At 31.8% G+C, this 27,900-nt stretch overlaps 2 protein-coding genes across 7 annotated transcripts; one reads left to right on the top strand and one right to left on the bottom strand.

Annotated features, from left to right (window-relative positions):
• Positions 1-7,982: 7,982 nt before the first annotated feature.
• Positions 7,983-9,097, bottom strand: LOC7482147 (fasciclin-like arabinogalactan protein 12). Its single transcript, XM_002318841.4, has one exon. It carries the CDS (start codon positions 8,988-8,990, stop codon positions 8,268-8,270), a length of 723 nt encoding a protein of 240 aa, XP_002318877.1. The 5' UTR covers positions 8,991-9,097; the 3' UTR covers positions 7,983-8,267.
• Positions 9,098-11,511: 2,414 nt separating this feature from the next.
• On the top strand, positions 11,512-24,042 carry LOC7482184 (probable serine/threonine protein kinase IRE). Of its 6 annotated transcripts, none has more exons than XR_002976966.2 (19): positions 11,519-12,229; positions 13,785-13,852; positions 13,957-14,133; positions 14,253-15,587; positions 16,618-16,787; positions 17,325-17,574; positions 18,631-18,723; positions 18,809-18,949; positions 19,057-19,149; positions 20,163-20,364; positions 20,470-20,555; positions 21,036-21,124; positions 21,418-21,469; positions 21,550-21,606; positions 21,714-21,872; positions 22,340-22,420; positions 22,759-22,876; positions 23,016-23,137; positions 23,623-24,042. XR_002976966.2 is itself a non-coding variant. In XM_052446012.1 (18 exons), exons 1-17 carry the CDS (start codon positions 11,791-11,793, stop codon positions 22,846-22,848), a joined length of 3,582 nt encoding a protein of 1,193 aa, XP_052301972.1. In that variant the 5' UTR covers positions 11,519-11,790; the 3' UTR covers positions 22,849-22,876; positions 22,973-24,042. The 6 variants fall into 6 exon arrangements, 1 of the variants encoding a protein (XP_052301972.1); XR_002976967.2 differs by having other exon boundaries at positions 22,995-23,137; XR_002976968.2 differs by having other exon boundaries at positions 13,966-14,133; positions 22,759-23,137.
• Positions 24,043-27,900: the final 3,858 nt, after the last annotated feature.

Raw genomic sequence — 27,900 nt, 5'->3', positions numbered from 1 at the left:
ATAATTTTTCTATTTAGTATTATTATGATTTTGTATATTTTTCATAGTTTCTTTTATTCATTCAATTTTACTCTTTTTTTTTTTTTATTCAATATCAATATTAAACGGGTCATGTAAGTCGTTTTCTTAAGACGCGTAATTGTTAAGGTGAAGCCTAAAAAAACCTAGAAATTAACATCAAATAAACTTTATGATAAAAACTTTATTTGGTTTCATTTCATTAAATTGATCGGTTTTAGCGCTATTATTTAAACAATTTTGTATTATTAAGATCATTGATATTTAAAACTTTTCAGCTCAAGAGTTCTCTCTACCGTTTAGTATCATTGTTTTTAGAATCAGAGAAACTTTAATTTCCATATGCCTATTTTTGAAGTTAAACCACATTTTAAATTTCTAGCATTTTCTGATATCTTGTAATGCCGAGACCTCTCAGTCGGACCGCCAATGTCGTGGCCGGCTATAAAGAATCAGTATTCTGATAATGTTCTTAATATTTACCCTACTTGTTTCAAGGAAACTATCAATCAGAAGCCGGTCCAAACGCAACCAACAAGTCAACCTTTGAAAATAGAAAGAACTACAAGCATTGATTCATAATGCTGGCAACACTATATACCATGGGAAATGATAATTAAATTTCATATTTTTTAAAATATTTTTTACTTAAAAATACGTTAAAATAATTTATTATTATTATTATTTTAAATTTATTTTTAATAATAACATATTAAAACGAGTAAAGAACATAATTTATTTTTAAAATTTTATCCAATCCTGTTTGAAACGTAATAAAAAAGGGGGCTAATGCTAGATTACACCTTACCTTATTATCTAGATCATAGAAGCAAATGCTAGACAATGTGAAAAGCAGCAGAATATGACATGCAGAGAGGCACTCAAAGAACCATCTGCAGGTGGAAAAAGATGATCTTTTTCTCTCATTTGATCATGCGTCTTCATCAATTCATTAAAGATATGTCGAAATACTGCCCAAGGAAACAGCATTCAACGATCACTGATCATTGTGTGTAGATTGCTCCTAATTTAACATGGAAACAATAGTTTGTGTTCGCAAATTATCATTTTAGGTCTTCAACATTCTCATTCTGCAGATTCTTCAAAACTCCACATGCAACCGTTCCCGCCACAAACAAGCCAACTATAGGGATGAAAGATGGGTATAGACTCATGCCTGTTGAAGGAAAATGCCGAGTTATTGTTATTATTATTAGAATTATTTTTATTATTTTTATTATTTTCTATAGGAGTTAATTAAGGGTTGATATTCATAAATAATACGAGTAATGACTAAATATAAAAACAAAATAGTCATTTGCAAAAGTGAACTACCTTTACATAACCGTACTGTCAGTACTGTTAGACTATTAGAGAGTAGAGTGATGTAAAACCATATATTTTTGTGGCCTCACCTTACAAGTTAATTAGAACTTAAGTTATTGAGGTGAAATAAATTATTTTACATTCTATCAAAATCTTAATAACCTAATTATGAGTTCAAATCTTGATTCCGTACAAGTTTTTGAATTTTCAATTGAGAAAATATATTAAAAAATAATATAAAATTATTTTTAAAATCTTATTTCATACCTTACGTTTTTGAATTGAATACTAGAAAAAGTTAAGCATTCTTTTTTGATGTTTTTTTAAAGTGGCACCGATTCGTGAAGAATTCGGTGAGGCCAAGGGAAATGTTTGGATGCCCTGCGCTCACCATTTTTCCTAGGTTGAGTCAAAAAAAGAAAAAAAATACTAAAAGGAATTTGTACATCAAAATATATATATTTTATTGTGAATTATAATAATAAAATGATTATTTTGTCATTCTCTAACCAAATTATTGAAATAACTATTAGAGTTCAAATAATATTTTTCACATAATTTATTTGTCATTATTATATTTATTAAAGATAAATTGATTTTTTTACATTTTAGATTTAAATGAAATGACTTAAATATCCTTAAAAGCAAAAAAATAAAATAAAATGGGGTTCATATGCTTTTCGATCTTTTATTACTTTGATTGTATAATATAATGACTAAATTATTCTTAAAAGCAAAAAATAAAAATAAAATCATGATGAAAATCTAAGAATGCCCCTATAGAGGCATTCTTGAATTTTCATCATGATTTTTTTTTACTTATAATCAATTTAATTGAGAATCAATTCAGTCTTTTAACAAATACAAATATATTTAAAAAGATAAAAATGAGTGGCATGTACATAATAAGTGGGAGGCATCCTCGCTTTTTGGATGACGTGTGCGGCCCATTTTGTTGGTCAAACACCGCCTTATGTGATGATGTTGGATGCATAACGATGTTCTCTCCTGATGGCCAGATGCGTGTACAGGGTGGAGAAACGATTAGGAATGATGAAGTTTTTTTCTCTTTTCCTCAATCTTTTCTCTTTCCTCGTCTTTGTTACATAATAATATAAATCATATCTTGGGACCTCACCTAACAATTTAAACTATTGGGTCGAGGTGATTCTTTAACATGATATCAGATCTTAATGACCAAACATTCACGAGTTCAATTTATTTATTTATTTTTCAATTTTATCTCTTAACATTTTATTTCCTTTAATTTTTGTATCCAATTTAACCTTTATTTTTTTATTGCTATTTTTTTATATCATTTTCTTGATTTATTTATTTTCTCAATTTAGTCCCTTATTATTTTTTTTCTTTTAGCTTTTATTCCAAAATTTTCCTTACTGTTTTGATTGATATTTTTTTTTAAAATTTTTTGATGATTAGAAATTTTGCTTCATGATTTTTTTGTGTTTATCTTCTATGAGGCATTCACGATCTCATGACCCATGTCACATGTTTTGAAGATTAGACCAATTGAACTTTTGTCATTTTTTAATATTTTTTTTCAATCTCATTATTCGATATCAGGTTATTGGACCTTGAACTTTGTGATTTTTTTTGAATGAACTTTCCATGGGGTTATCTTGATATCATATCTTGGGTTACGAGTTAGTTGAGTCAACCTAAGTTGACTCAGTTTTTTTATTTTTTTTTAAATCGATTTTTTTAATGTTTACATTTTATCATTTTGTTTGCTTGAGAGTTGATCTCCATTCTTAAGTTTTTTTTTTTACCTTTTTAAAATTGACATTTGTTTTTAGTTTTTCCTTCAACGTTTTCTTTTTTGATAGTTAAGCTTCAGATTTCTTTTACTTTTCTCTTTATGAGGTTTTCCTGTTTTCATTTAATTTTTATTTTGTTATAAAATAAAATTGTTGAGACATTTTAAAAATATTTAGAGGGCATGTTATTTTAATACTTACAAGTGTTTATTTTTTTGATTGGTCATTGATATATTTTTGGGTTTTTTTTATTATTATCATTGATTTTTTTAATTAAATTATTAACTAAATTAAAAGTATTGAACTCATTTGAAACAATAACTTGGATTCTGAATTTTTCTTACTCTTTTAAAAACAATAATATTGTTTAGACATTCTTTTATTGTATTAGATAAAATTCAACAAAACCAGTGGCACGACGAAGACCATCTATCTAATAATTTTTAAAGTTGAAAGTGCCTAATGAACCAACTCTTTTTATTATTTATTTATTTATTATCAACCGTAGTGAAACAAACTCGTCAAGCCATAATTGCATGCTGAGGCAGCAATTAAAGAAGTCGTTGCAAAACAAGCTTCTTTGTCAAAGAAATAAATTCCCTTCACCTTAAGGGCTCCCCTCTTATGGAGGACTAGCATCATCATTTGGTTATGAACTAGTAATGCATTGCCGAAGTATTTTTTTTATAAAAAATAAAAATTATAATATATAATAGTCATCTTAATATTTTTTTATTTGTGATAATCTAATTGTAAAATATTAATTTCATCTCAATATTCAAATTAAAAACTATTATGGATTATATTATTATTACATTCATAATAAAAATGAATTTATGATACTAACTAAATATAAAAATAAAAAAATAATTTTTACATTGTTAAAAAAGTGATTGTATATAAAAAAATGTATTACTGTTGAAATTTCTTTATTAAAAAAATAGTGAAAAACTTGTAAAAAAAAACCGTGGAGAACATTTAAAATATATTTTTCAAACTTAGTACAAATTATAGAAACTAAACAAATAGATTTTTAGTATTTTGAATATATAGAGAAATATTATATTTAAATAATAAATTTTAATTTTCTTTTTTCCAAATCTAATGTTCCAGAAAATTGAAATACGAGGTTAATTTCCAAATCTGAGAATTCAATTAATTAGACCCAATTCACGACAAAATCTAATCTCGAAATTCTGCAAAGCTTTTAAGCAAAATTTGACATTTCTGTCATCTTTCAGTTCATCAAAATTTAACAGAACTCAAAAACTAAAATCTTAATTTTTTTTTTTGACTTACCTGAAGCAGCAAGCACAAGGTCCTCCACAAGAATGATCCCACCAAGTGCTATCCAGGCAAGAATAAAAGCATTCTCATTTCTACTCATTTCTTTAAATGTAGCCTCATATTCTTGTCTTATAAATCCTGGCTTCTCAACTGGAGTCCTCCAAACTATCGATGCTCTCCCTCTTCTATTACGTTTTCGTTTCTTTTTACTCCAACTCCCACTTGTTTTGCTTGAAGTTGCTGCTGTAGATGATTGTGAGCCAAACCCTCGACCAGGGGAGACTGCGGTGGGTTTTTTATTAGGTGGGGTTGGATTACTAGTGGGGTTTTTGGCTTTGATTTTGAGTTTGGTGGGTTTTCTTAATGGCAAGAGAAGGAGACGATGGGAAGGTTTTTTTTGAAGAGAGAAGAAGATAGGGATGCATGGGTGGATCTGTAGCGCCATTTCCAGTTAAGAATATGGTGTTTTAGTTCTTGTCCTACCTGCCTTGCAGCTTCTTGGTTATGCAAATATTGTCATCCCTAGCAATAGCATTGGACTCCCCAATTATACTTTTCTTGCCCCTTTTCTCAAAATCAAGCACCGAAATCCTCTAGGGTTAGCTCGCATAGAGATGAGCTAGCGGGCTTGCTTTTTATCAGAGGATTACGTAAAACAGATATTCGACAACAAATGACATATTGAAATCCAGCCTAAATTAATGCCTGGCTCGGCAAGGAAAATATTGGGAGTATTTTACAAATATGGAAATATTTGAATGCTGTTTCCTTTTCCTCCATGGGACACCGTTCATAGTATCGGTTCAAAAAACTATCTCATCCATCTTTTCTTGTCAACTCCATGCATCATCATCCCTCCTAACAGATGATAGAAAGGTTGAATGAAGGGAGAGATGAGATGATATGTCTTCCTTTTTTAATCTCTCAACTCAATCCATCATCCTAAACAAGTAACTAAGCAAATTCTACATGGGGATGATCATACACAATCTACGAGAAGAAGAGAATTCGAAAACAGATTTTTAAAGCAAGTTGTTTTTGAGAAAACTGATAATGGGAGTAAAAAAGAGTAAATAATAATCTTACAGAATTGAATCATAGGAGGTGAATATCCAATTTTAACATGGTTAGTCTAAAATAAATTTTATTTTAAATCATGATTTGGAAATTATTCTTTTATATAGATATTCTATAACAAAAACATTTATACTAAAAGTATATTTGGTAGAAAAAAGACTTAAATATATTTCTTTAAATAATAGAGGTAGAATGAATAGGAATTAACAAGTAAAAAAGTAAAAGTTAATTTTGATTTAAGTTCAAAAGATTTCTAACAAAACATATTCATAACTATTCTTTAGTTTGTTCTATCATCTCGAAATAACAGCAAAATCACCCCCTGTTTATTAGTAAAAAACAATGATTCCGCGAGATCATTTAAAGACCTGTTTTTATTGAAAATCTAAATAAATAATTTTAAGAATCTCAATGATTTAAAGTCAAGAAAAAATGTATTTCTTTACCCAAAACTTCCCTTTCCATATTCATTTATTTCCTTTTTATTTTGGCAAAAACATGCCTTTTTTTTTTTATCAATAATATAATATTTTAAATAAGAACTTATCATAATCTAAAAAATAAGTTTCAATAAAAAATACAAAAAAAAAACATGTCTTTATAATTTTTATATGATTATATGAAAAAATAAATCTCAATCTTATTTGGAAAGTATGGCATAATTAGATTATTTTTAAAATATCATTGTAAATATTCTATTTAAATAGAATTTTTTAAAAAAACTTAAAGACTTCCTTAAAATATCTCTTATAAATACTTAAAGAAAACATCATAGAGACTTCCTTAAACCATATTTAATCACAAAAAACATATCAAAATCATATAAAATCTAAATATAATTAGAGTATCACTTACGGGAGATGACAGATGTTATGGAAGAAACCTTAATGAGGATTCCTGTTTTAGCTTTTGTTAATTTATTTATCTTAATTTCAGTATCCGGTTGATGGTAGTGGAGACCCTGCTGTTCTTTAAGTTTGTTCAGCCTGAAACACTCATAGCAGGCAGTAATTTCTTCAGGAACCTAATAGTGTTCCAGAGAGAGAAACTTCATGTGCTTAACACACAAAAGTCCAACGATCATGGTGTCTTGGTGATACTGGAAAGTATATTCAGACGTTTCGATCTTTCACTTGCTCTTAATTATCTTTTGGAAGGCTTCAAAGAAAAGGTTCTAATCATACAGGTAAAATGAAAAAGACTACAAATTTGTGTTTTTCCTTTCCTTTCTTTCCTAGCACAGCTTGATAGTCCGATTGAAATGCTGTGAATATGCTACTGATTGATCTCTCTGCTGTACGGAATGAGAGATCCTATCTCTGACTCCCGAGTCCAAAGTGGCTAGCTATGCTTAAAGAGCTTTGTCCTGGGGCTGTCATCAGGGAACTGGATGCTGGTAACTTTGGCTCTCTGTCATCAAGTTTATGCTTATTTCTAATCTTTTCTGTACAGTAACCAGTGACGTTTTTTTTTTAAAAATAGATTAGATAATTTTTGTGATTTTTCAATGGGCAATACATGATTTTTTCTTTTCTTATTGTGTCTATCTGTATCAGTAGTTGTATATAGCCCTTATTAGATAATATAATCAAAGATAAGGAGGCCATAAATAACAATCAAGATCCACAATTCTCTCCATCAAGTAGTTGAACATTGTGATAAATCCATCAATCCATCCATTATTCTGTATTTCTTTTTACTTAAAATCAGAAGATTTCTCACAGGATCATGGAGAAGACCTTTGGTTTTGTCCTTCTATGTTTATTTTTACTTGCCTCTCCATTTGGTTCAAGAGCAGATTGTGTTTCGTTTAAAGATCTAAATGCAAAGGACTGTTCTGATCAAGATGCCTTTTGCTTTTCTGCATGTGTCCCTGATGTTCATGGGGCTACTTCTGGAAGATGCATTCTAGTTAAAGGCACTGGTTGAGTGCGTTGTGAATGTGAGATTCCTTTCTGATACACAATACCCTTTCCAACTTTTACTTTTTATGCACGGTAAGATGTTCTACATTTCATGTTTCTAATTCAAACTTCGATGTGAATCTTCAAAACACATTTCTTTGACTTGATTTCTAGTCAGTTTGTTCGCGCTGTGTTTTGCACCGATCACATATTCAATACTATTTAGTTAGTAAAGTAAGTGTATGGTTTTAAATGGATCCGATTGAAAACTCTTTCTCCAACCTTAATCAAAAAATGCTAAAATTTATAAATTTTTTAAACCATAATTGCAAAAGCTACTTCAATGCCAAACACACTTACGTATCAGGTAATGGAAAATTATGGAGAGTCAAAATTCGTGAAGGAGTTCTTTTATGGCATCTCTTGGCCCTGCACTGTGTCTTGGTTTCATATCTGCAATGTGAAGCAATAAATACGAGGAAAAAAAAACGAAATGCTGGATTTTTGTCAGAGTTTAGATATTCATCGGCTGCTGTGTGCTCAATGGAGGTATTGTGGTTTGTACAGTTGGCTGCTTTAGGAGGGAAAAACATTTGAGCAAGAACAATTGATACATAACCTTGATTTTTGAAAATGTTACAAGATTCCAAAATACATGAAATCTGTAAATGAAAAAACAGGACTGCAAAGAAACCAAGAAAAGGAAATACAAAAAAAAAAACCCTCAAAATTCAATCTTGAACATAAACTAGAATGGTACAAAGGGACTGACGAAAACAGCAATTATTCACACCACTCGTCGGATTCGATCCGACTCTGCAAAATCATAGCCCACTTGAAAAAGAGAGCAATCCCTGTAACAAACTCATGAACTGTGTCACAAAGAAAATATTGCTGCAACAATGCCCACTCCGAAGAACACAACATCATTAAGAACAGTTAAGCTTACTGCTCCAGAATTATCCTCAGGAGCATCTGGACTCTCTGCAGCTTTAGACCTTTTCTTTGGTTTTTCAGGTGCTGGTGCTGGAGTAGGAGGTTTAGGTGTAAAAATATCAACAGGAAGGAGCACCTTGTCAACCTGATAAACAGCTAGCTGGTTATCAGTGTATATAGTGCCAGATACGCTTGTATTGGTAAGTCCTGTGGTTATATTCACTGAGTTACCTGTGGTGGTTACATTAAGCTCTAACCTGCCACCTGATCCTGCCTGTGTGGTCAAAGGGTTGCTCACTGTCTGGAATTGGGAACTTGATAGATATTGTGGGATAATGTGAAACTGCACTAACTCAGCCTTTTCTTGATCGTTTAGGGAGTTGAGGGTGCCTGATTTCAGGCTCGAAAAGGCGTTGTCACTAGGTGCAAAGATGGTTATAGCATTGTTTGTGTTGTTGAGCTGGCCATTCAATGTGACATCCTCTTGAGTGGCTTTCAAAAGCCGGATAAACACACTGAACTGACCACCTTTTTCTAGTATTTTGGTGACATTGGTTGGACCAGGTGGTCCTGGGGCTGCAGCTGGTGACTGAGCTAGGGTTGGGGGGCAATGAAGAAGAAAGGATAGAATAAGTGAAAATGATAACAGAAATTGTGGCACCATTTTAGTAGTTTTTGTATAAAATGGCCTGTATTGCTACTGGCTACAAGTGTTTGACGCATAGAGTGGAAAGGAAGAGGGTTTTTATAATTCTGGTGGTGGAAGATTAGAATTAGGTGTAATGTACAATTTTAGTTTCAAAACCTTAGCTGTTAATACCTTATCTTACTTCAAAAGATAGAGGGAAATCAGTGGAGAGAGAGGAATGAACACTGCTGCAACAACTAGATTGCTTGAAAAAACAGAAAACAGGAAAGAAGTAGCTAGTGGGTGTGTGAGCAAATGAAGATGTGCATCATTTCCTTTGCTTTTACTTGTAAATGTATTCTGGGTAATCCTTGATAATATTGCTTTGCTTGCCACAATCTTAAGAAAGATTGATGGTGGCATGGTGTACCGACCTCATCAATGTTATCCTCTGACCAGAAATTACATGTTCTCTACAACTCTTATTGCATCATGTGGGTTCCCTCTCCGTTGACTTGTATAAATGTTTTTTCCTGTTCACCTTCCTTCTTTTGGTAATCTAAACATGAAGACTACACAGAGGTTAACTCTAGGCAAACACAATCAGGTCTGCAGTGGAAAACTGATTTTATCATGTTGGTTTTCTTTTAACTCCATTTCAGCTTAATTTTTTCATTTTATTCTGTATAATATGTTAGCCTAAGTTAGTGAATATACTGAATTTATGCGGGATGAATTCTTGATAGATTTTGTAATTGAAGTTTTCAATGAGCGGTGCATTTTCTGGGGAACTCTGTTGGTGGTATGTTCCTGTTCTAATTTCTCCGTTTACTTGTTTGAAACCTCATCCGCTTAACTCATCATCAGTTGCTGTTCTTCAACACTCCTCTAATTGTTCTTGGTCTCTATCTTCAGGCTATCTTGTAGCTCTTGCTGCGTTCTTCGGCCTGCTTTAGCTCACTCTGAGAGTCTGATATCCTTGTCAAAAATTCTGGGGATGTTGTTCCAGCACACAATTTGATGCAAATGCCTTATTCTTGACTTGGTATCTATCGAGATGTTTTCCTTGCACACTTGTCAGTGTCCTCCAAGTTGACTCTTTGAGCTCTGTTATTTCTGTTCAGGGATCTTGAAGTTTGCTGGTAATCTAAAGAACTGCAATCCAGCTGCAAGTATTCATCTATTTCCGCAATCGGTCTTCCTGTTCACAACCAAATGTTGCACGAATTCGCTTGCCAATGAAATGCTAAGAGCTCTATCCTTGTTTCTAGCTAAGCATGCCCTAATCTGACTCTATTCACATCAGCTTAACATGCATGAAATTCTGATCCTACAGAGCGGTTGGTACTGGAAATTATTTTCATTTCTGATCTCTCACTTCCTCTTCATCAATTCTTGGACGGCAGTAGCAGCCCCCACTCTTATCTTGATTGCCCGGTTGGGATTGCTCCCTTACAATTCTGATTGATTTCACCATTTTCAGGGAATGAAAATATGAAAAATCCCATCTCCAATTCCAAGTCCAAATTTACCAAGCTCCAAAAGCATTATCTTGGGATAACTTTGATGATCATATGTGAATTAAAAAATTAATAACCTTTGTATCTGATTGAAATTTCAGGCCAATATCCACACGATGAGCAACCGGAAGAAGTAAATTCTATAATTCCACAATGGATAGTGGCGATACAAAGTAAAATTATTTCTTGAAGTTGCTGTTCATAGTTTGTAGATAGCTGCTTTCCATGAAGGGGAGACATTCTTTCCATCACTACATTCCACTCTCACATAGTTTAGTAATTAGTTATTTACCCACGAGATATTGTTATATAATTAATTAAAATTCTTTATCACGAGACTGAGACTAATATAAAGTTATTTTTAAAATATTGTCTTTTAAAAATAAATAAATATTATATTGTTAACGCATATTTATTTATTTTTTAAACTCCAACTTCCCAGACTATATTATTTTTCTAATTAAATTTTCAAGAGTTTTATTTCTCTAATATTTTTTTTTTTTTAAAGAAGTTAACAAAAAAAAACTAGAATATCGTAAGAACATAGAGTCAGTAAATATACACCCAAAGAGAGATTCAGCGAATTGTAATTGTGAATAATAATAATTCCTCAAAAGAAACTAAGAGTCATATTGAAAATTTTAAACTATAGGGATAGAATTAAGATATCGGTGAATCTATAGGGCTAAAAATAAAGTTTACCTGTTGAAAGGAAAACTATATTTTAGCTATTATAAATTTATCATTGTTTCACTTATACCTTTATAGTTTAAAATGTTTCAATGTTACTCATATAGTTTTTAAAAGTTTCAATTTTATCCTTTACAATAACTAAAGCTATTTTTTTTTTATTATTATTATTATAGTTTTTCTCACTTTTCTCTCATTTTTTTACTCTCAAGTTCATGTTTATTTTACAATATGTTACAAAAAAAATTAAAAAAAAACCCTCAAAACATAAATTACTTAATGGTGAAAATTAAAAATAGAATTTTCAAAAAACTATGAAAGCAACATTGAAAACTTTTAAAATATAAGGACAATAGTGTAACATTAATAAAACTATAGTGGGAAAACCGAAATTTACAAAAAAAACTTTGCGGCAAGCACGTTTCGAAGCAGAAAATTAACAGAACCTTCCCTTCATCGTCGTGTCGCCCTCTACGCTCCATTTCCCGCGAAAACCTCTCCTGTCTACCCCTCCCATCTCTCTATCCATATGTTTTTTCTCTTTGTATCCTCTCTCTAACATTCTCACTCTACACTCACAATGCAATGAAGAACCTGATCAATTCAATCAGTACCGATTTACATCCATGTCGACAAACGATCACGAAGATCCTTCATCGTCGTCAAAAACGATGCCGTCTCCTTCTCCGTCAACTCTCAATCCCTCCTCCTCTCCTTCCTCTTTCAAACTCCGAAAAATCCCTCCCATTCCAATCCGCCGAATCCAGAAACCCGACGCTCCACTGAACGACACCGAATCAATCAACAATGACGACGGCAGCGATACATATTACGATAGTAGAAATGACGGTAAGGAGATATTGGAGGAGAGAAATTATAAAACGGACAAGAATTCGCCGATAATTATGGCGTCAGCGCTCGGGTTGAATCATATCAGAACACGATCCCTCCCGGTTCCTTCTCCGCTTAGGTTTTCGTCGTCTGCTGGTACGCCGTCGTATTTAGAGAATGCTCAGGTTAATAATAAGGAGGATAAAACTGACGTCGAAACGAGGCTTGCTGGAGGTAATTAATTACTTTTTTTTTTTTTTCATATATGATTAATTGAGACATCAATTTTTATTTTGAATGACTTTTTTATGTGTGGGACCCACGCTTGCTGTTTTTTCTCTAACGAATTTAGATTAATAAAGGGATTAAGCTGTATTGTGTTTGCTAGCGGAGGATTTTTGGTTGTTTTGCACAGGTTATATTCAAGTATGAATTTTTTAAATTATTTTTGAGTTGTTTTTTTTATTTTTTGATGTAAACAAAATGCATGAGGTTGTGTTCGATATGATTTGTATAGACTGATTTAAGTTGATTTTTAACCTTTTGACTTGTGAAAAACTCTTCAATATGTTTAGTTAGAAATAATTCTTGCTTTAAATGAAAGAAATTGTTAGAAAATTGAGTCAAAACTTTGACTTAATCAAAATCTAAAATTTTTAACTTTTGACCTTGTTAATTTTATCTTGTAATACATCTTTGATTCAAAAAAAAGTTGATTGAAGTGATTTTTACCAAATATACTTCTAATTTAAAAAAGCTTCAACTCATTCAAAAATAAAAATTTTAAACTTTGATTGTGGATTCTACCTTATATTACAAGGGTATATGTTATATTACAAGGGTATTTAAGAGTGTGATAAATATTTTTTTTAAGTATTTTTTGTTTGTAAATAAATTAAAATAATAATTTTTTTATTTTTTAAAATTTATTTTTGATATCAGTACATCAAAACAATAAAAAAAAATAAAAAAATTAATTTGAAAAAAAATATATATCAAATTTCGATGAAAAACAGGTTTTACCTCAATACCAAATAGAGACTACATCTTTTGTTAAAAAAAAGTTGATTCAAGTCATGTTTACCAAATATGCTTCTAATTTAAAATTATTTTAGCTTAGAAAAGTGATACATTTATAAATAACTTGTGACAACATTAAGTTAAAATGAAAGAATGTTAGGTTAAAGTTACTCAAAATAACTTTTTTTGAAGAATAGATAATGAATAAGTTAGAATCCATAAGTTAAAAGTTAAGAATTTTAACTTTTGTTTTAATCAAGATTTTGACTCAATTTTGTAATAAATCCTTGATTTAAATCAAAAGTTATATATAATTAAATATATTTATGGCTTTTTAATGAGTCAAATGTTAAAAAAAACTAACTTAAATTCATATCAAATGGATTTTTATTTATGAAAAACAACTTTTCAATTATAATTCAAAGTTAAAAATCACTTTTCTTATGTCATGCCAATTGGACTCTAAATATGTTTGATTTGAAGTAATTTTTATGTAAATTAAAAATTTATTATAAAACTGAGTCAAGATTTAAATTTAATCAAAAGTTTAATTTTTCACCAATGATTTATTCGATCTTATGTTACCTTCATTCTTCAAGTAAGTTATTTGAAGTTATTTTTGTCAAATATACTTTTCATTTTGCTCATTTTTATCATAATTTATTTATGAAAAATTATTTTTTAGATTATGATTCAAAGTCAAAATTATTTTTCATAAATCATGTCAACTGTACTCGTAATTGTTTTTTGTTATTATTTTTTAATGCAGGGGAAAAGGTTTCGTGGAGTCATTCAAAACCACGGAGAACTCATTCGCAACTCAATCCAGCAATGGAGGTGATGAATTTGTTAGTTATAGTTTGACATGTGTAATAAGTTTGTGTACATGTTATTGTTAAATAGATTAGCTAAATGAAATTTGTTTTTTCTTTTTGGGGTAGGGCAATCAGGCAGCATTTTTTGCAAAGGAAATCCAGTCTCCACGTTTTCAAGCTATATTGCGTCTTACAAGTGGAAGGATGAAGAAGCCAGACGTTAAGAGCTTCTCTCATGAGCTTAATTCCAAAGGAGTTAGGCCTTTTCCAGTTTGGAAGTCCCGCGCATTTGGTCATATGGAGGTACATTGGCGTTGTGCTCTCTATTGTTACTTCGTTTTTGTTTTCATTTGTTGTCTATTTGTCTTCCTTTGAAATTTTGATTGTTTGATAAAAATAAATCTCATCCATGACATTACTAGGAAGTTATGGTGGTAATCAGGACGAAATTCATCAGGTTAAAGGAGGAAGTTGATTGTGATTTAGGTATATTTGCTGGGGATTTGGTGGGTATACTTGAAAAGACCTCGGATGCTCACCCTGAATGGAGAGAGAGTTTGGAGGACTTATTGGTTGTAGCTCGACAATGTGCTAAGATGTCATCTAATGAATTTTGGGTGAAATGTGAGAGTATCGTCCTGAATCTAGATGATAAACGTCAAGAGCTTCCAATGGGGATTGTCAAACAAGCACACACTCGGCTTTTATTTATCCTCACTCGATGCACTAGGCTTGTGCAGTTTCAAAAGGAGAATGGTTATGATGAAGACAAAATTCTGGGTATTCATCAATGTAGTGATCTTGGAGTTTATCCAGAACAGATTATAGAAATTGCGCAGCAGGACTTTAGTGGTCCATTGGTGGGGTGGAAGACAGCGAATGAGAAGCAGAGAAAGAAATTCCATAGTCATGAACAAGACAGTAAGGTTATTAAGCAAGATCATCTAGATCAAACTTTGGAGGTTGGCACGGCAAAAAGTTTTGATTCAACTGGAAGTAGTTTTAGGATGTCATCTTGGAAAAAACTTCCATCCGCTGCTGAGAAAAATCGGAAGGGTTCTGATCTTGTTCAAACACCTTCAAAGGATAAATCAGAACCAATTCACAATAAGGATGATTATTCTGAAAATCTTGAAACTCCAGAGCATCCTCTATCCCCAGGAACAAAAGGAGTTTCTTGGGGACTCTGGGGGGAACAACACAATGTTGCATATGAAAATTCCATGATATGCCGGATCTGTGAGGTTGAAATACCGATTGTACATGTAGAGGAACACTCTCTGATTTGTACTATTGCTGACAGATGTGACTTGAAAGGCTTTGGTGTAAATGAAAGACTTGAAAGAGTTGCGGAAACTCTCGAAAAGATACTGGACTCATGGTCACCAAAAAGCACACCAAAAAGCACTCCAAAAGGCTGTGATACTCCAAGAGGAAGTCCTGAGGTTGAAAGATTGCCTACATCAGGTATACATGAAGTATCAGATGGGTTATCAACAAAACGAAACAGCTTCTCTTCTCACTGCTCTGAAGAGATGCTTGATGTCGTCCCTGATACTTTTGTGATGGAAGATCTCAACGCTTTTCCAGGAATTTCAAGCGAAGCATGTTCCACTCTAACACCAGATGTAGACAAAAAAACCTCATCAGGAGAAAGCTTGACACCACGAACACCATTATTAACGCCAAGGACTAGCCAAATAGGATTGCTATTGAGTGGACAGAGGACAATAGCAGAGCTTGAGAATTCCCATCAGGTATGTAATTGTGTTAAATTGTTGTTCTTTATATTTCACCTTGGTTTAGGATTTATCTTCCTGCGAACCTATTTTGGATATCTTTGTCAGTTTGGTACCTGCCGTTATCTCTTTCAATAGTTGCCTTACTCTTTTTTGTCCTTCTCATTTAATAGTTTAGTTGAATAAAGATTCTCATTCAACTTCTTGCTTAAGCTTGTTCCATCCTTTCCAGGCTAGTAGTAGTGTTTCTTTCTTTCTTTTATTTATTTAATTTTTTTTGCCATTTTTTTCTGCAACTACTATATATTCAAAATTTCAAATTTGACTACTTGGTTCCTACCACGTAGTTTTACAAATAAACCCTTAAATACATTTAGGAATTTATCTTTCTCAACACTGAAAAAATAGTTACATAACATGGTTTAAGCAGTTTCCTATCCATAAAGATTTCGACAATTTGGCAATTTGGATTTTCTGCAGTTTCCTTGATGCTTGATTAAAAAATCTTCCTTGATGTAAATTGCATTATGGATGCATGTTATGACAAGAAAGCATTTAAATTAACTGTTTTTGTCATAGTCTAGGGCATACAGCCTACAGAGCCCGTTGATGTTCTTACGACCGTAACTTTAGTCTCTTTAACCTGTATTTTGCAATGACATCCTTCACTAATTTCTAGGATGTTTGAGCAGTCGATTGTTGTGCGCTTTCTTGAGTTGTATACCTTTGATTTCTCCCTTCAATAATACCAGTAAAAAATGCAAATGCAGATAATTTTGGTATCATAAGCGGTAGTAGGTCATAATTCCATGTCACCTGCAGTTAAATATACCTGTCTTTAAATGAAAGTCAATCTGAACACTTATGTTTCAGTCACTTAACTTCTTCTTTTTTACCAGCATGAATGATTCCTGTACTACATTACTTCATTCTAGGTTAGGAAATTTAGCACATGATGAAATTTCAGTGAACTTGGTCATTTGACTAACTGTTGTTATTCTATTGAGCTCTTTGTTTTTATTTTCTTAATTTTACTGTTTCATGACAGGTAAGCAAGCTACTGGATATTGCTCGTTCTGTTGCAAGTCTAAGTGGCAACTATAGTGCATTACAGAGCATGCTGGACCTTGTACAAGACGTAAAATATGCCATTCAGGATAGGAAGGTGGATGCCCTCATTGTAGAGACTTTTGGAAGACGCATAGAGAAATTAGTTCAGTAAGTCAGTTTCCAAGTCTTAGCCTTGTTGTCAATATGAAACTTTTCAGGAGGTTTTATTTGTAATAATTCAACTGAGCATCTTATTCTATAACTAAAAGAATCCAACTTTCAGCTTAGTTGCTTCATCTTTTGTTTGTGTTCGAGCTGTTGTTTTGTTTGGACTGTATTAATTGTTTCTGATTTTAAGATATTAATTAATCAAGAGCCCTCAAAAAGATTGATGGAGAATTAATGCATAGAAACAAATTTGCAATAGTTGTTTTCATGCCATGTGTTGATTTCTTAAAAAATGTCATCTCTTGAGACACATGCAACAGTTGATTAAATTACTTATCATTTGCATCTTTTGAAATGATTTGTCTATTTATTTTTGATAATTTAGAAACTAATTAAATAATTTTAGTAATGGAATCAGTAAAAAATAACCTATAACAACCATCACTTTAATGTTGTTTATCGATTGCTTCACCAGTGAAAATTTTATTGTGTCTTTCTTTATTTTCTATTTTATTATTATTATTTTTGAATCTACAGGGAGAAATGTGTACTTCTCTGTAAACAAATAGATGATGAGAAATCAGATCCATCAAATCATATGGCTGATGAAGATAGTTCCGAGGAAAATGATGCAGTTCGAAGTTTGCGTACAAGTCCTATTAATATGTCTTCTAAAGACCGAACTTCTATAGAGGATTTTGAAATAATAAAACCAATCAGTAGAGGGGCATTTGGAAGGGTTTTCCTTGCCAGAAAAAGAGCTACCGGTGATTTGTTTGCTATAAAGGTTAGCATCTAACAACACCATGAAAATGGCTGTCATAAATATATGAATGCATAGAACATGCTTTCTTAGTCCTTATGATTGAACATGTGTATTTGACTATTTGTCCTCTTGGTAGAATTGATATCATATGGCTAGGCATTGTATTCCCCACATTTCCTTCAAGAACATTGCAAATTCTGGTTCAATGAAAAGTCTATTTAGTCACATGGTTTTTATACATCTATCTTTGAAGCACCTAATTTATGTAAGATGAGAATGGGGATTAGATAGGGTATAGAAAGTTAGAGGGACGGATGGTAATATGTCTGATTCATGCATAACTCTCCACCACCAAGAAGGAAAGGTTGGATGATAGGCTGTTCCAGCAAAGAGTTGCAGGAGAAAAGGTTTCAGTTGAGAGAAGCTGGCTGAATAGCAATGCTTTATAAGAATAAAGTACTATATTCTTTTCTTTTATAGCTACATTGATTTCTAGACCAAATTGCATTGCTTTTTGATATAATGGGCTTTCATCTTTGGCGGGCCTATCTTTTTTTTCTCTTTTTATTTCTCTCATTCCCTTATTTTGTATTTCTCATCCTTTTCCTCTCTAGAAAACACATGTATCTCCGGTTCTTCCTTTCCCCTTGAATCTCTTTCGTTATTTCTTTATTACCTTTGTTTATCATTAGATCTGCACTCCTAACCAATTTGGAAAGACACGTACTTAGTGAATTATAACAAAGGGATCATATATGTAGCTTAATTTGTTAATATTTTCCATCTTGGATTTTTGTGATTTTCCAATTTTTTTGTGAACATGAATGGTCATTGTAGGAAGTCTAATGGTGATTTACCACACTTCTGCTCGTCAGCCTCTTGCTTCTCTGGGAAAACCCAGCTATGCTGGTGAAATTGAATACTGAAAAATTAATTTGAGTTGTTGTCAAATTACCATTACAACTATTCACTACTGCATGCCAGCCCGCATGTAAGTGACATGCTTGTTTCTAAGCTTGTGAGAGTTAAATGTCTGTGGACTTGATGTAATGATCATATACTGAATATTTGTTCCAGGTCTTAAAGAAGGCTGACATGATCCGTAAAAACGCAGTTCAAAGTATTTTGGAAGAGCGTGACATCCTCATAACAGTCAGCAATCCTTTTGTGGTGAGCATGCGTCATAATTCATATACCCATTTTATGGGTGTATTGCATGTAAACATGCCACTCTAATGTATATGTGGTTGTACAGGTTCGATTTTTCTACTCCTTCACATGCAGGGAAAATCTGTATCTGGTCATGGAATATCTAAACGGTGGAGATCTGTACTCTTTATTGAGAAACTTGGGCTGCTTGGATGAAGACATGGCCCGTATGTATATTGCAGAAGTTGTAAGGGCTTTTTTGCGTACTTGTTCCTGTGGCCTTTTTTTCGTTGACATATCAAGTGATAAAACTTTCTAACAAATGGTACAAATAGTTGGTTTTCTATTTCCCAGGTTCTTGCTTTGGAGTATTTGCATTCTTCAAATGTCATTCATAGAGACTTGAAGCCTGACAATTTGTTGATTAGTCAAGATGGTCACATCAAGGTTGATATTTTTAAATTTTCAGTTCTTTTATTATTTCGTATCTCCTAGGTCGAAAAGGAAACATCTTGTAATGTCTTTTGTGTCTGTCTTCATGCAAAGCACATGTGTGTGCTCTCACATCTCTATATTAGAGAAACCCATGAGCGTGCATGTAGAGAATCTTTTTTGGTTCATTGTTTTATTTAGAAATGCTGAATAAAGACCTGTCTACGAATTCTACTTCCCATAACTTACACTCCATTAGGACCAGAACTGGGTATTGAAAACTTATATGTTTTGGCAAAACTATATTGTTCTGGAATTTTATTGTGCATTAAGTTTTAGGTTCCATATATGCTGGAAGATTGTTGGATTGTAATAAAAGAAGATTGCTGTATGGTTTCCAAAATAATAGCTGTATGTCACTGCTAACGAGAGATCCATAGACAGAGCTAAGGTAACGAGAATTTTATTCTGTGGCATGATGAAGTGCGGGACAAATTTTCAAGTTGATCTGGAAGAGTAAAATGGAATTGCCGAATACTGTCATAACCGATGTTAGTTTTCAAGGGATAATGTACTGGAGTCTTGGATTAAGGTTAGTGGTATATAGTATGTTTGATAGAATAGGCATGCAGTAGACCAGAAGAGAACTATTTCTCTTCATGCTAGGTCCACTACTAAAATCTGTTTAGTTTGGATACAATTATTATCTACTAAATTGAGTTTCATTGGATCATTATTGCATATAGTTATTCAATTTGACCAGTTTGTTTTTCTACAATTCTTCTTTTTGTACTTTCAACAAATGCTTTCTAGAATATTTAATTGTAGTTCTATATTTTACTGAAAAACATTAAAAACAATGTTTTCATTATTTAGAGTAGAGTGTTTAATTGGTTTTATATGTATGAGAAACTCTCACTGTGCTTTAAAAGATGTTGTATGTAGCATTTAATTGTTTCTACTTGTTGTCATGTTTTTGAACTTGGCATAATGTTTTTTTGACACCAAAAGTATCTGTTCTGCTACAGTTGACAGATTTTGGGCTATCAAAAGTTGGTCTTATCAACAGTACAGATGATTTGTCTGTTCCGTTAGTCAGTGGTTCTGGTTTTCTTGATGATGATGAACTGAAAAGTCAATCTTCATCCAAGAGTGAAGAGCGTCAAAAGCATCCAGTTGTTGGAACTCCTGATTATTTGGCACCTGAGATACTTCTTGGAATGGGGCATGGTTCGCAATTATCTTTTGTTACTTTGATAGTTCATACATGATGTATGGTTCTGTTTTATTTATTTTATTATATTTTTTCCATCACTGGACATTACCTCCTTGCAGGTGCAACTGCTGATTGGTGGTCTGTGGGTGTTATTCTTTATGAGATGCTTGTTGGTATACCTCCATTCAATGCAGAAACTCCACAGGTAGGTGATCTGAATGTTACAACCTGAACTTTTATATGATTTTTATCAGCAGACTGAAGATGTTTTTTTATTTTTTTAATAATTACATTTATTATGAGTTATTGTTGATATTGGTTAAGTTACTAACTTGGTTGTAGTTACTTTCCTAACATTTTAATTGTGCTGTAACCATTTGCCAGTACCTTTTTTGTCAACATGAAACATGGACTGTACCTTTTATATACCACTGCGTAGTATGATATGTCACAAGTTACCATTTCTAATATAATTATTCCTCTACGAAGTTGTATGTGTGCAAAGAATGTTTGATGGATGTAGCATAGAGATCTTAAATTGCTTGCTTTCTAATTTTTCTTGGGTATTTTTTTTATCCTTTAAATTGGAAAGAATATGTTGACCTTGGGGAAACTTTTCCTTTTAGTTTCAGAACATTTTATGCGAATAGCTTAATGTCATACTAATAGGCCATATCTCTTGCAGCAAATATTTGACAACATAATGAATAGAGATATTCCTTGGCCCAGGATTCCTGAAGAGATGAGCTTCGATGCCTGTGATTTGATTGACAAGTAAGATTGAGTGAAATCCTAAGATATAAATGCTATTTGTCTGAAAATGTAACGGTATTTGAAGCATATGATTTCATTCAGAAGATTATTTGAGTTTCCTATGAGTATAAGCAAGGAAAATTTGCTTCTCTCTGTATTAGCTCTTTCATGCATTGGAATCAATTCCAATGGTACCACATGCAAATTATGTTGTTGATAATACCAAGCCCCTCTTTTAATTTAGAAGTTATTAAATTTCTACCTCAGTGTTAATTCACTTGAAAAGTATTAATATTTTTCTACTTCACTTTCAGATTGTTGGCGGAAAATCCACTTCAAAGGCTAGGAGCAACAGGAGCTAGAGAGGTGAACTCTTTATGGTGACTGATGAGACTTATTTACAAGCATAAATGATTTGAAAATTAAACTGGTCAATCTTATGGCAGGTTAAGAAACATTCTTTCTTTAGAGACATAAATTGGGACACGCTTGCAAGGCAAAAGGTTGTCGTAGTTTGATATTTTTTAAAATAATCAGGTCTTGGTTTTTTTTGTTGGATAGTATTTACCGTCATACTTAAACACTTAGCAAGTTCTCCTATTTGCTGCAGGCTATGTTCATTCCATCAGGAGAAGCGCATGACACAAGTTATTTTATGAGCCGGTATATATGGAATCCAGAAGGTGAAAATGTGCATGGAGGCAGTGACTTTGAGGACCTGACAGACACATGCAGCAGTGGTTCATTCAGCAATACACATGATGATAACGTGAGTACATATTGCAATTGAATATTGCATCTATCTCTTTGCACATATGGCTTTCAGTTCATTGGCACATGAGCTCTAATCTCATTAAGTTATACCAATGCCAGCTGCCAACAACAATTCTGATTTTGAAATTGTCTCTTTTCTTTGATTTGATTTAGAAAACTATTATTTTCATTATTGTGTTTTCTTTTTTGATTTTCCAAGCAATAAAATGCCAGGAATTGATTTAGAGAGGATGTTAAATTCTCAATTCAAACAAAAGCTTCATTTCTAGAAACATCTTGTCCTAATGGCAAAAGAATGGAATTATTTCGGATGGGAACTTGTACTTAAAACTTATCATTGGTCATTGTAGAATGGTTTAAGAATTATTTCACTTTGAAGTAATTTCAAATTGATGTAGGTGACCTCATACAACCATTGCAGCTCCATGGGCATTACCTTATGATTTTACTGTTTTATGCCAGGGGGATGAATGTGATAGCTTGGCAGAGGTTGGCGCCCCAATTCTTGATATGACGTACTCTTTTAGTAATTTCTCATTTAAGGTGAGAAACGCTAGATATTATTCGACAAAATTAGATGTTGCATGAAACTGAAATCGTCTCTCTTTTTTTCATTGAATTCTTCTTGAATGTCCCTACATGCTTGCACATTGTATCAATGGGCCCATAAATTTCTTCTGTTGAGAGTTCTATAACGGTGTTTTAGAAGCGCTCTCACTAATTTCCTTTTCGTTCTTGCCAAATGAGTTTTGACATTCCCCATGAATCTATGGGTATTGAGTACACACTATGTGGCATAATTAAGTGGTGAGAAATAATTATTCGTGTTATTAAAGTTAAAGTTTTTATTATGAATTAAGAATTACTTCTTGTATTTCCAGAATTTGCCTCAGCTGGTTTCCATCAATTATGATCTAGTTGGTAAGAGCACAAAGGAAGCAGCAGATGCCTCCAAACCATCAGTTCCATGACATTTTAAATTTGGTTGCTTCGGCGTATGTAAGCTTCCACAACCTACACAATTCTTCATTTGCTACCTGCTGAAGTTCCTGAAAATTTTGCACAGTTTCTTTACATGGTCGCCCTCGTTTTCAGTTCTTTGATCTGAAAATTTCAGAAAGAGGCTTTCCTTGGACAGGTGCAGAGCTTGAATAAGCAGCCTATTAGGAACGCGACATGCCCATTTTACAGATATGGAGCTGCCAAACAAAGTGATACTACAGCACAGAGAGAGTGGGATTTGATTGCTGCAGCCAACAGGTCATGGACATTTTGTTATCATCACTTATTTTTGTATATACATAGATCCTACTACGTAGTGAAAGAAATTTTTTCTTGTACATTTTTTTCACGAGTTCTCCACAATCTGAAAATTTTGAAAAGATGCGTGGGGATATCCTATCCACATTCCAAACACACGCATGCTTTTGATTTCTTGCAACTATTATGATGTCGTGGTAGACAGCACTAGGCCAGAAGAAAAGGAAGGCTTCTCTTGGAACCTTTTCACTTGCATCCCTAACTAAATTAGAATCGCTTTTCCTTCTTCCTTTTCTTTTTTTGAATCAAAGGCCAATACAGAAGCCGCCACAAGAGATCACTAGGAACTAGTTCCAATCTTCCCTTACATGTGACTGACGTGAGGATTGCCTTTTTATGAATCATAGTCCTAAAAAACACAAATGTTTCGAGTGGCTCAGCCTTAGCTTTCTATGCATAACATTTTTTACTTGGCACTTGTGCAGTGGATGGATGTTAAGTGGGACAAGTACATGCTATTTCGGGGTGGATCTCAACTTTTTGAAAGTAGGTAGGTAAGGTCTCACTGTTAATTTCTTGTGAATGATTCTGCAATCCATAAAAACTTTTAGATTGTGATAGAAAGAGGGAAAGAAACATGCCATTTGCTCTTTCTTTAGTCAAATTGTATAAACAACAATTTCAAGAAATATCAAAGTTTAACGAGTAAAAGTAGATGAAAAGGAGCAATGCTAATTTTATAGAAAGATTTTAAGAAATCTCAACCATTGATTCATGGAATTCATTAGTAGGATCCTCTCATTCAATATATTAGGCTTTTACAAAGGGATTCTGGAAAAAAAAATTATTATGTAAAATTAATATATTGTTTTTGGATGGATTGAATTGATGCCCTTCAATCAAAAGCTCAGACCATAATGTATTGATTATACTCCAACTTGCAGCAATTACCTAGTTAGGAAGATTTTTTGCTTCCTCTCTTGTGCATACATAGACAATGTGATTCCTTCAAAAAAGGAAAAAAAAAAAGAAAAAAAAAAGAGAAGTAAAGATCAAGTTGCAAGACAAGGAATTAGATGGTTTCAAATTGATTGAGAATCAAATTTTAGATGCTATGTCATCATAGCCCAATACTCATATCTCTTGCTGCGTTTTATATTTGTCATTCTCTATTGCCTATGATAATTGCTTTTTTATTGGTTTGTTTATGAAACATAGCTGATAGCACACTCAAAATTCCACAATCAAAAGTAGGCATCTGATTTAGATTCCCACTTAGGCTATCCTTTTGACTTTATCATTTGAAGATTAAGGCCACTACTAGCTAGCCAAGATTATGATTTACGTTATCATCATAAAAAGTTCTTGCTGTGCTGCAGCTTGGATATATAATTTAAGACTAGTTATTAAACTTGCAAGTATATATATGCTGGCTGGTTTTTTCAGGCGTTGAGTTAAATAATGTGTTTGCTCCTTCCTGTATCTCAACAAGGGAGACTTGATTTTGATAGGCCAAGAATAGCGAGAAATTTTAGACTATTTCAGGAGCAATTACCAATATTTTACATCATAAAAGAGAGATGAACATAAAGAGAAGACAGAAATATACGAGAAAACAATATATATATTGATAGTTACTGTTCCCACGAAGAAAAGGTGGAATGACAGGAGTAGACGCCCAAAGCTTGAGAGTAGAAACCTAAATTGCTAGCATAAGCAATAATGGACTTAAGATATGGAAAGATTCTGAGTTCAAGTCTGTTGCATAATTTATATAAATAACTCTCCTTTTCTACTAGGCATGGAGCCTCTCTTTTTTGTTTTCATTGATTAAAAAACTAGCACTGTGACTTCATATAGTCAGTGCTAAACCTTGAAGGAATGAATGCGAGGGTTCAAAGGGATCCACAGTCAACAGATACCTCATTGTTTGTAAATGCTAAAAAAAAGAAAAAGGAAGAGTATAAACGATTCAGAACTTATGAGACCGTACTATGTCTTCTTCTTCTTCTTCTCTGTTTTGACATGTAGTTGTCATCCACTGATGCAATGCAGTGATCCTTGGAATAAACTCTTAACATTTGACTCTTCTCTGGCAAGTAATATCTTTTTTATTTCTCAGCTTTCATTTTTTGAAAGATAGTAGCGATCTATTAAGCATTTCTTCTTCTTCTTTTATCGGAAAACTAGCTACCGACGAAGACTACCCTTTCCTTATCAACATCATCTGGAAAACGTTGCCTGCCAAGAGGAGTATAAAGCTGAAGAACGTATTGATTCTCATTGATGAGAGAATGGACAAAGTTGAATACAATAGCGTATGAGATTTTAAAATATAATTTATATTGTTTTTTTTATAAATTTTCTTAAATAATTAATTTTTATAAGAAGATAAAACGGCACAGTAAGATTTGAAGTTGTCATCTTTTATTTAACAAAATTTTATTTACTTATCAAAATAATCATCTAGATTTAACAAATTAAATTGTTAGATCAGATTATAAAATACAATTATTTATGATATTGCTCTTTAATATTAAGATAATAATTTTTTATATCAACTTCTCTCTTATTTATCTTCGCTAATGTACATCATATTTTTTATAGGATCTGTTTAAAGAAAAAAATTACTATTGTTAAAGCAAGTTAATAAAAAATATCAACATAATATTCCTATATTTCATGTGATTAAAAACCAAAAAAAAAAAAAGTAATAAAATCATGTTCCAAATCTATTTAAATATCTGAATGATAAACAACATATTTTAATTGAATTTTTATAAATAATTTTTTTTATTTTTAGATAAGATATATAATAATTAAAAATAAAAATTATTAAAATTTAAATAATATTTAAAAATCATGTCAAAACTGAATAGCAAATGAATGCGATATTTTAAAAAAATATAAAAAAGAAAACACAAAAGCCATCGAATAGCCATGCCCGCACACTTAGCCCTAATTTTTTATTATTATGGTCTGCCTTTTAATTTTTTTTAAAAAAAATATAATAAACAACAAGTCATCAATAGGCACCCCCAATGCTTGAACTTACAACCTCTAGCTTTTCACGCATGCCAACCAACTAACTTACAACTCAAATTTATTATGAAATAATTAAAAATATATATTAAAATACTTTATTATTTATATTAACAGTAAAATATCATAAAAAAAAACTCATTTATTTCAGTGTCGTATGTTAATTATTTACCAAGCAAGTTCTTTTTTTAAGCACTTACTATTCTCTTCTCTACCAACTCATATTTTTGTCTTCAGTTGTGATATTCTGTCTTGAGCAAATTCAACGAGTGAGTTGTCCAACTTATTTTATACAACAATTCCTTTTCTTTTCTATGACATTACTTCTCCACAAATATTTCTCGTAAGCCAATGTATTTTATTTCCTATTGTGTTCACACTTCACTATTGTTTGTAGACGAAAATGGGAAGTATGACCTTTGTTGGGTTTCTCTTATGATAGATTTAAGATTTTTCAAAGTCTCAAGAATCTCGTTAGATAAATTTAGAATTTTTTAGAGTTTATATAAAAATTAAATATTCTTTTCAGTTTTGAATAATTACTTTAATACTAGGTTGTTGCAAATTACAAATCATCCAGGTATCCGATCTCTAATGGTAATCTCTTAAACCCTTTTAAAAGAAAGTGGTTATTATATCTTGGAGTGCTAGCTTTTCTTTTTTTTTTCAATTGTTTTTGTACTGTACAGAAAATAAAAGATATAACATTCTATTTATAGAAAAACATAAAAACACTATAAATGACAAAATATCAATTTGTCCCTTAAATAATATCACACATATTATTTTACGATAATTTTAGAAATTTATTCAATCAAGTCCCTACTTGATTTTTTTTATCTAGAATTGTAATCTCATGTATTAATTACATTCTAATCCTTAATTTCTAAGATTTATTTACAATCAAGTCACATTTGATTAATCATCTCATTTTAATTTCTAACCAATGATTCTTATGTGCATGGCTCATTAGATTTTCTAATAAGTTAACTCAAATATAAATCATAATCCTAAATAAAATAGAATTATATAAATTAAATGATTTAATTTATTATCAATTCAATAATTGATTGATTTATATTTAAAGATCAAGTATAATGTCTAGCAATTTATCATCATCCTCAAATACCATGAAAGTCATAAGTGATTTGACTTAACCTTTCAGTGATTAATTTCTTAGTATAATTATTATCCATTCATAAAAAATATTCTGATTTAAACATTGTAACATAGATGATGTCTGCTTTGTTAAATTATTTTTGTTATTAACACTATAATAATTGATTGTTTAAATAAGATTTAATTTTTTTTTCAAATATCATCCCACATTAGCCAATGATTTAACAATCAATACTATTTAAGAATAGATTGAATATATTTTTTTTTAACTCATCTAGGGTGATGAATCCTCTCTTTATTACTCAAATATCTTCATATAGCTTAAGTTATATCCAATATCTGCTAATTTGTTATCCTTGATTAGAACAACATACAGTCAAGATCAAAGTATAACACTCCATATACCTCAACTTATAAAAACAACTGTTTCTTTTTATAAAAAAAAAACCATAATTAATGTATTAATCTCAACAACTCTAATTAATATTCAGTTTCAATATAATATCGATAAGAAACATTTAGAAGCAATGTTTTGATGTAATAAGAATTTCATAATCACAACTTTAGAATTTTCTTTGCTATAAACCTTATCTTTACTCGAT

This window comes from Populus trichocarpa, chromosome 12, assembly GCF_000002775.5.
Source record: "Populus trichocarpa isolate Nisqually-1 chromosome 12, P.trichocarpa_v4.1, whole genome shotgun sequence".
In the NCBI taxonomy this organism is placed as follows: domain Eukaryota; kingdom Viridiplantae; phylum Streptophyta; class Magnoliopsida; order Malpighiales; family Salicaceae; genus Populus; species Populus trichocarpa.
This window is presented reverse-complemented; position numbering and strand designations above follow the sequence as displayed.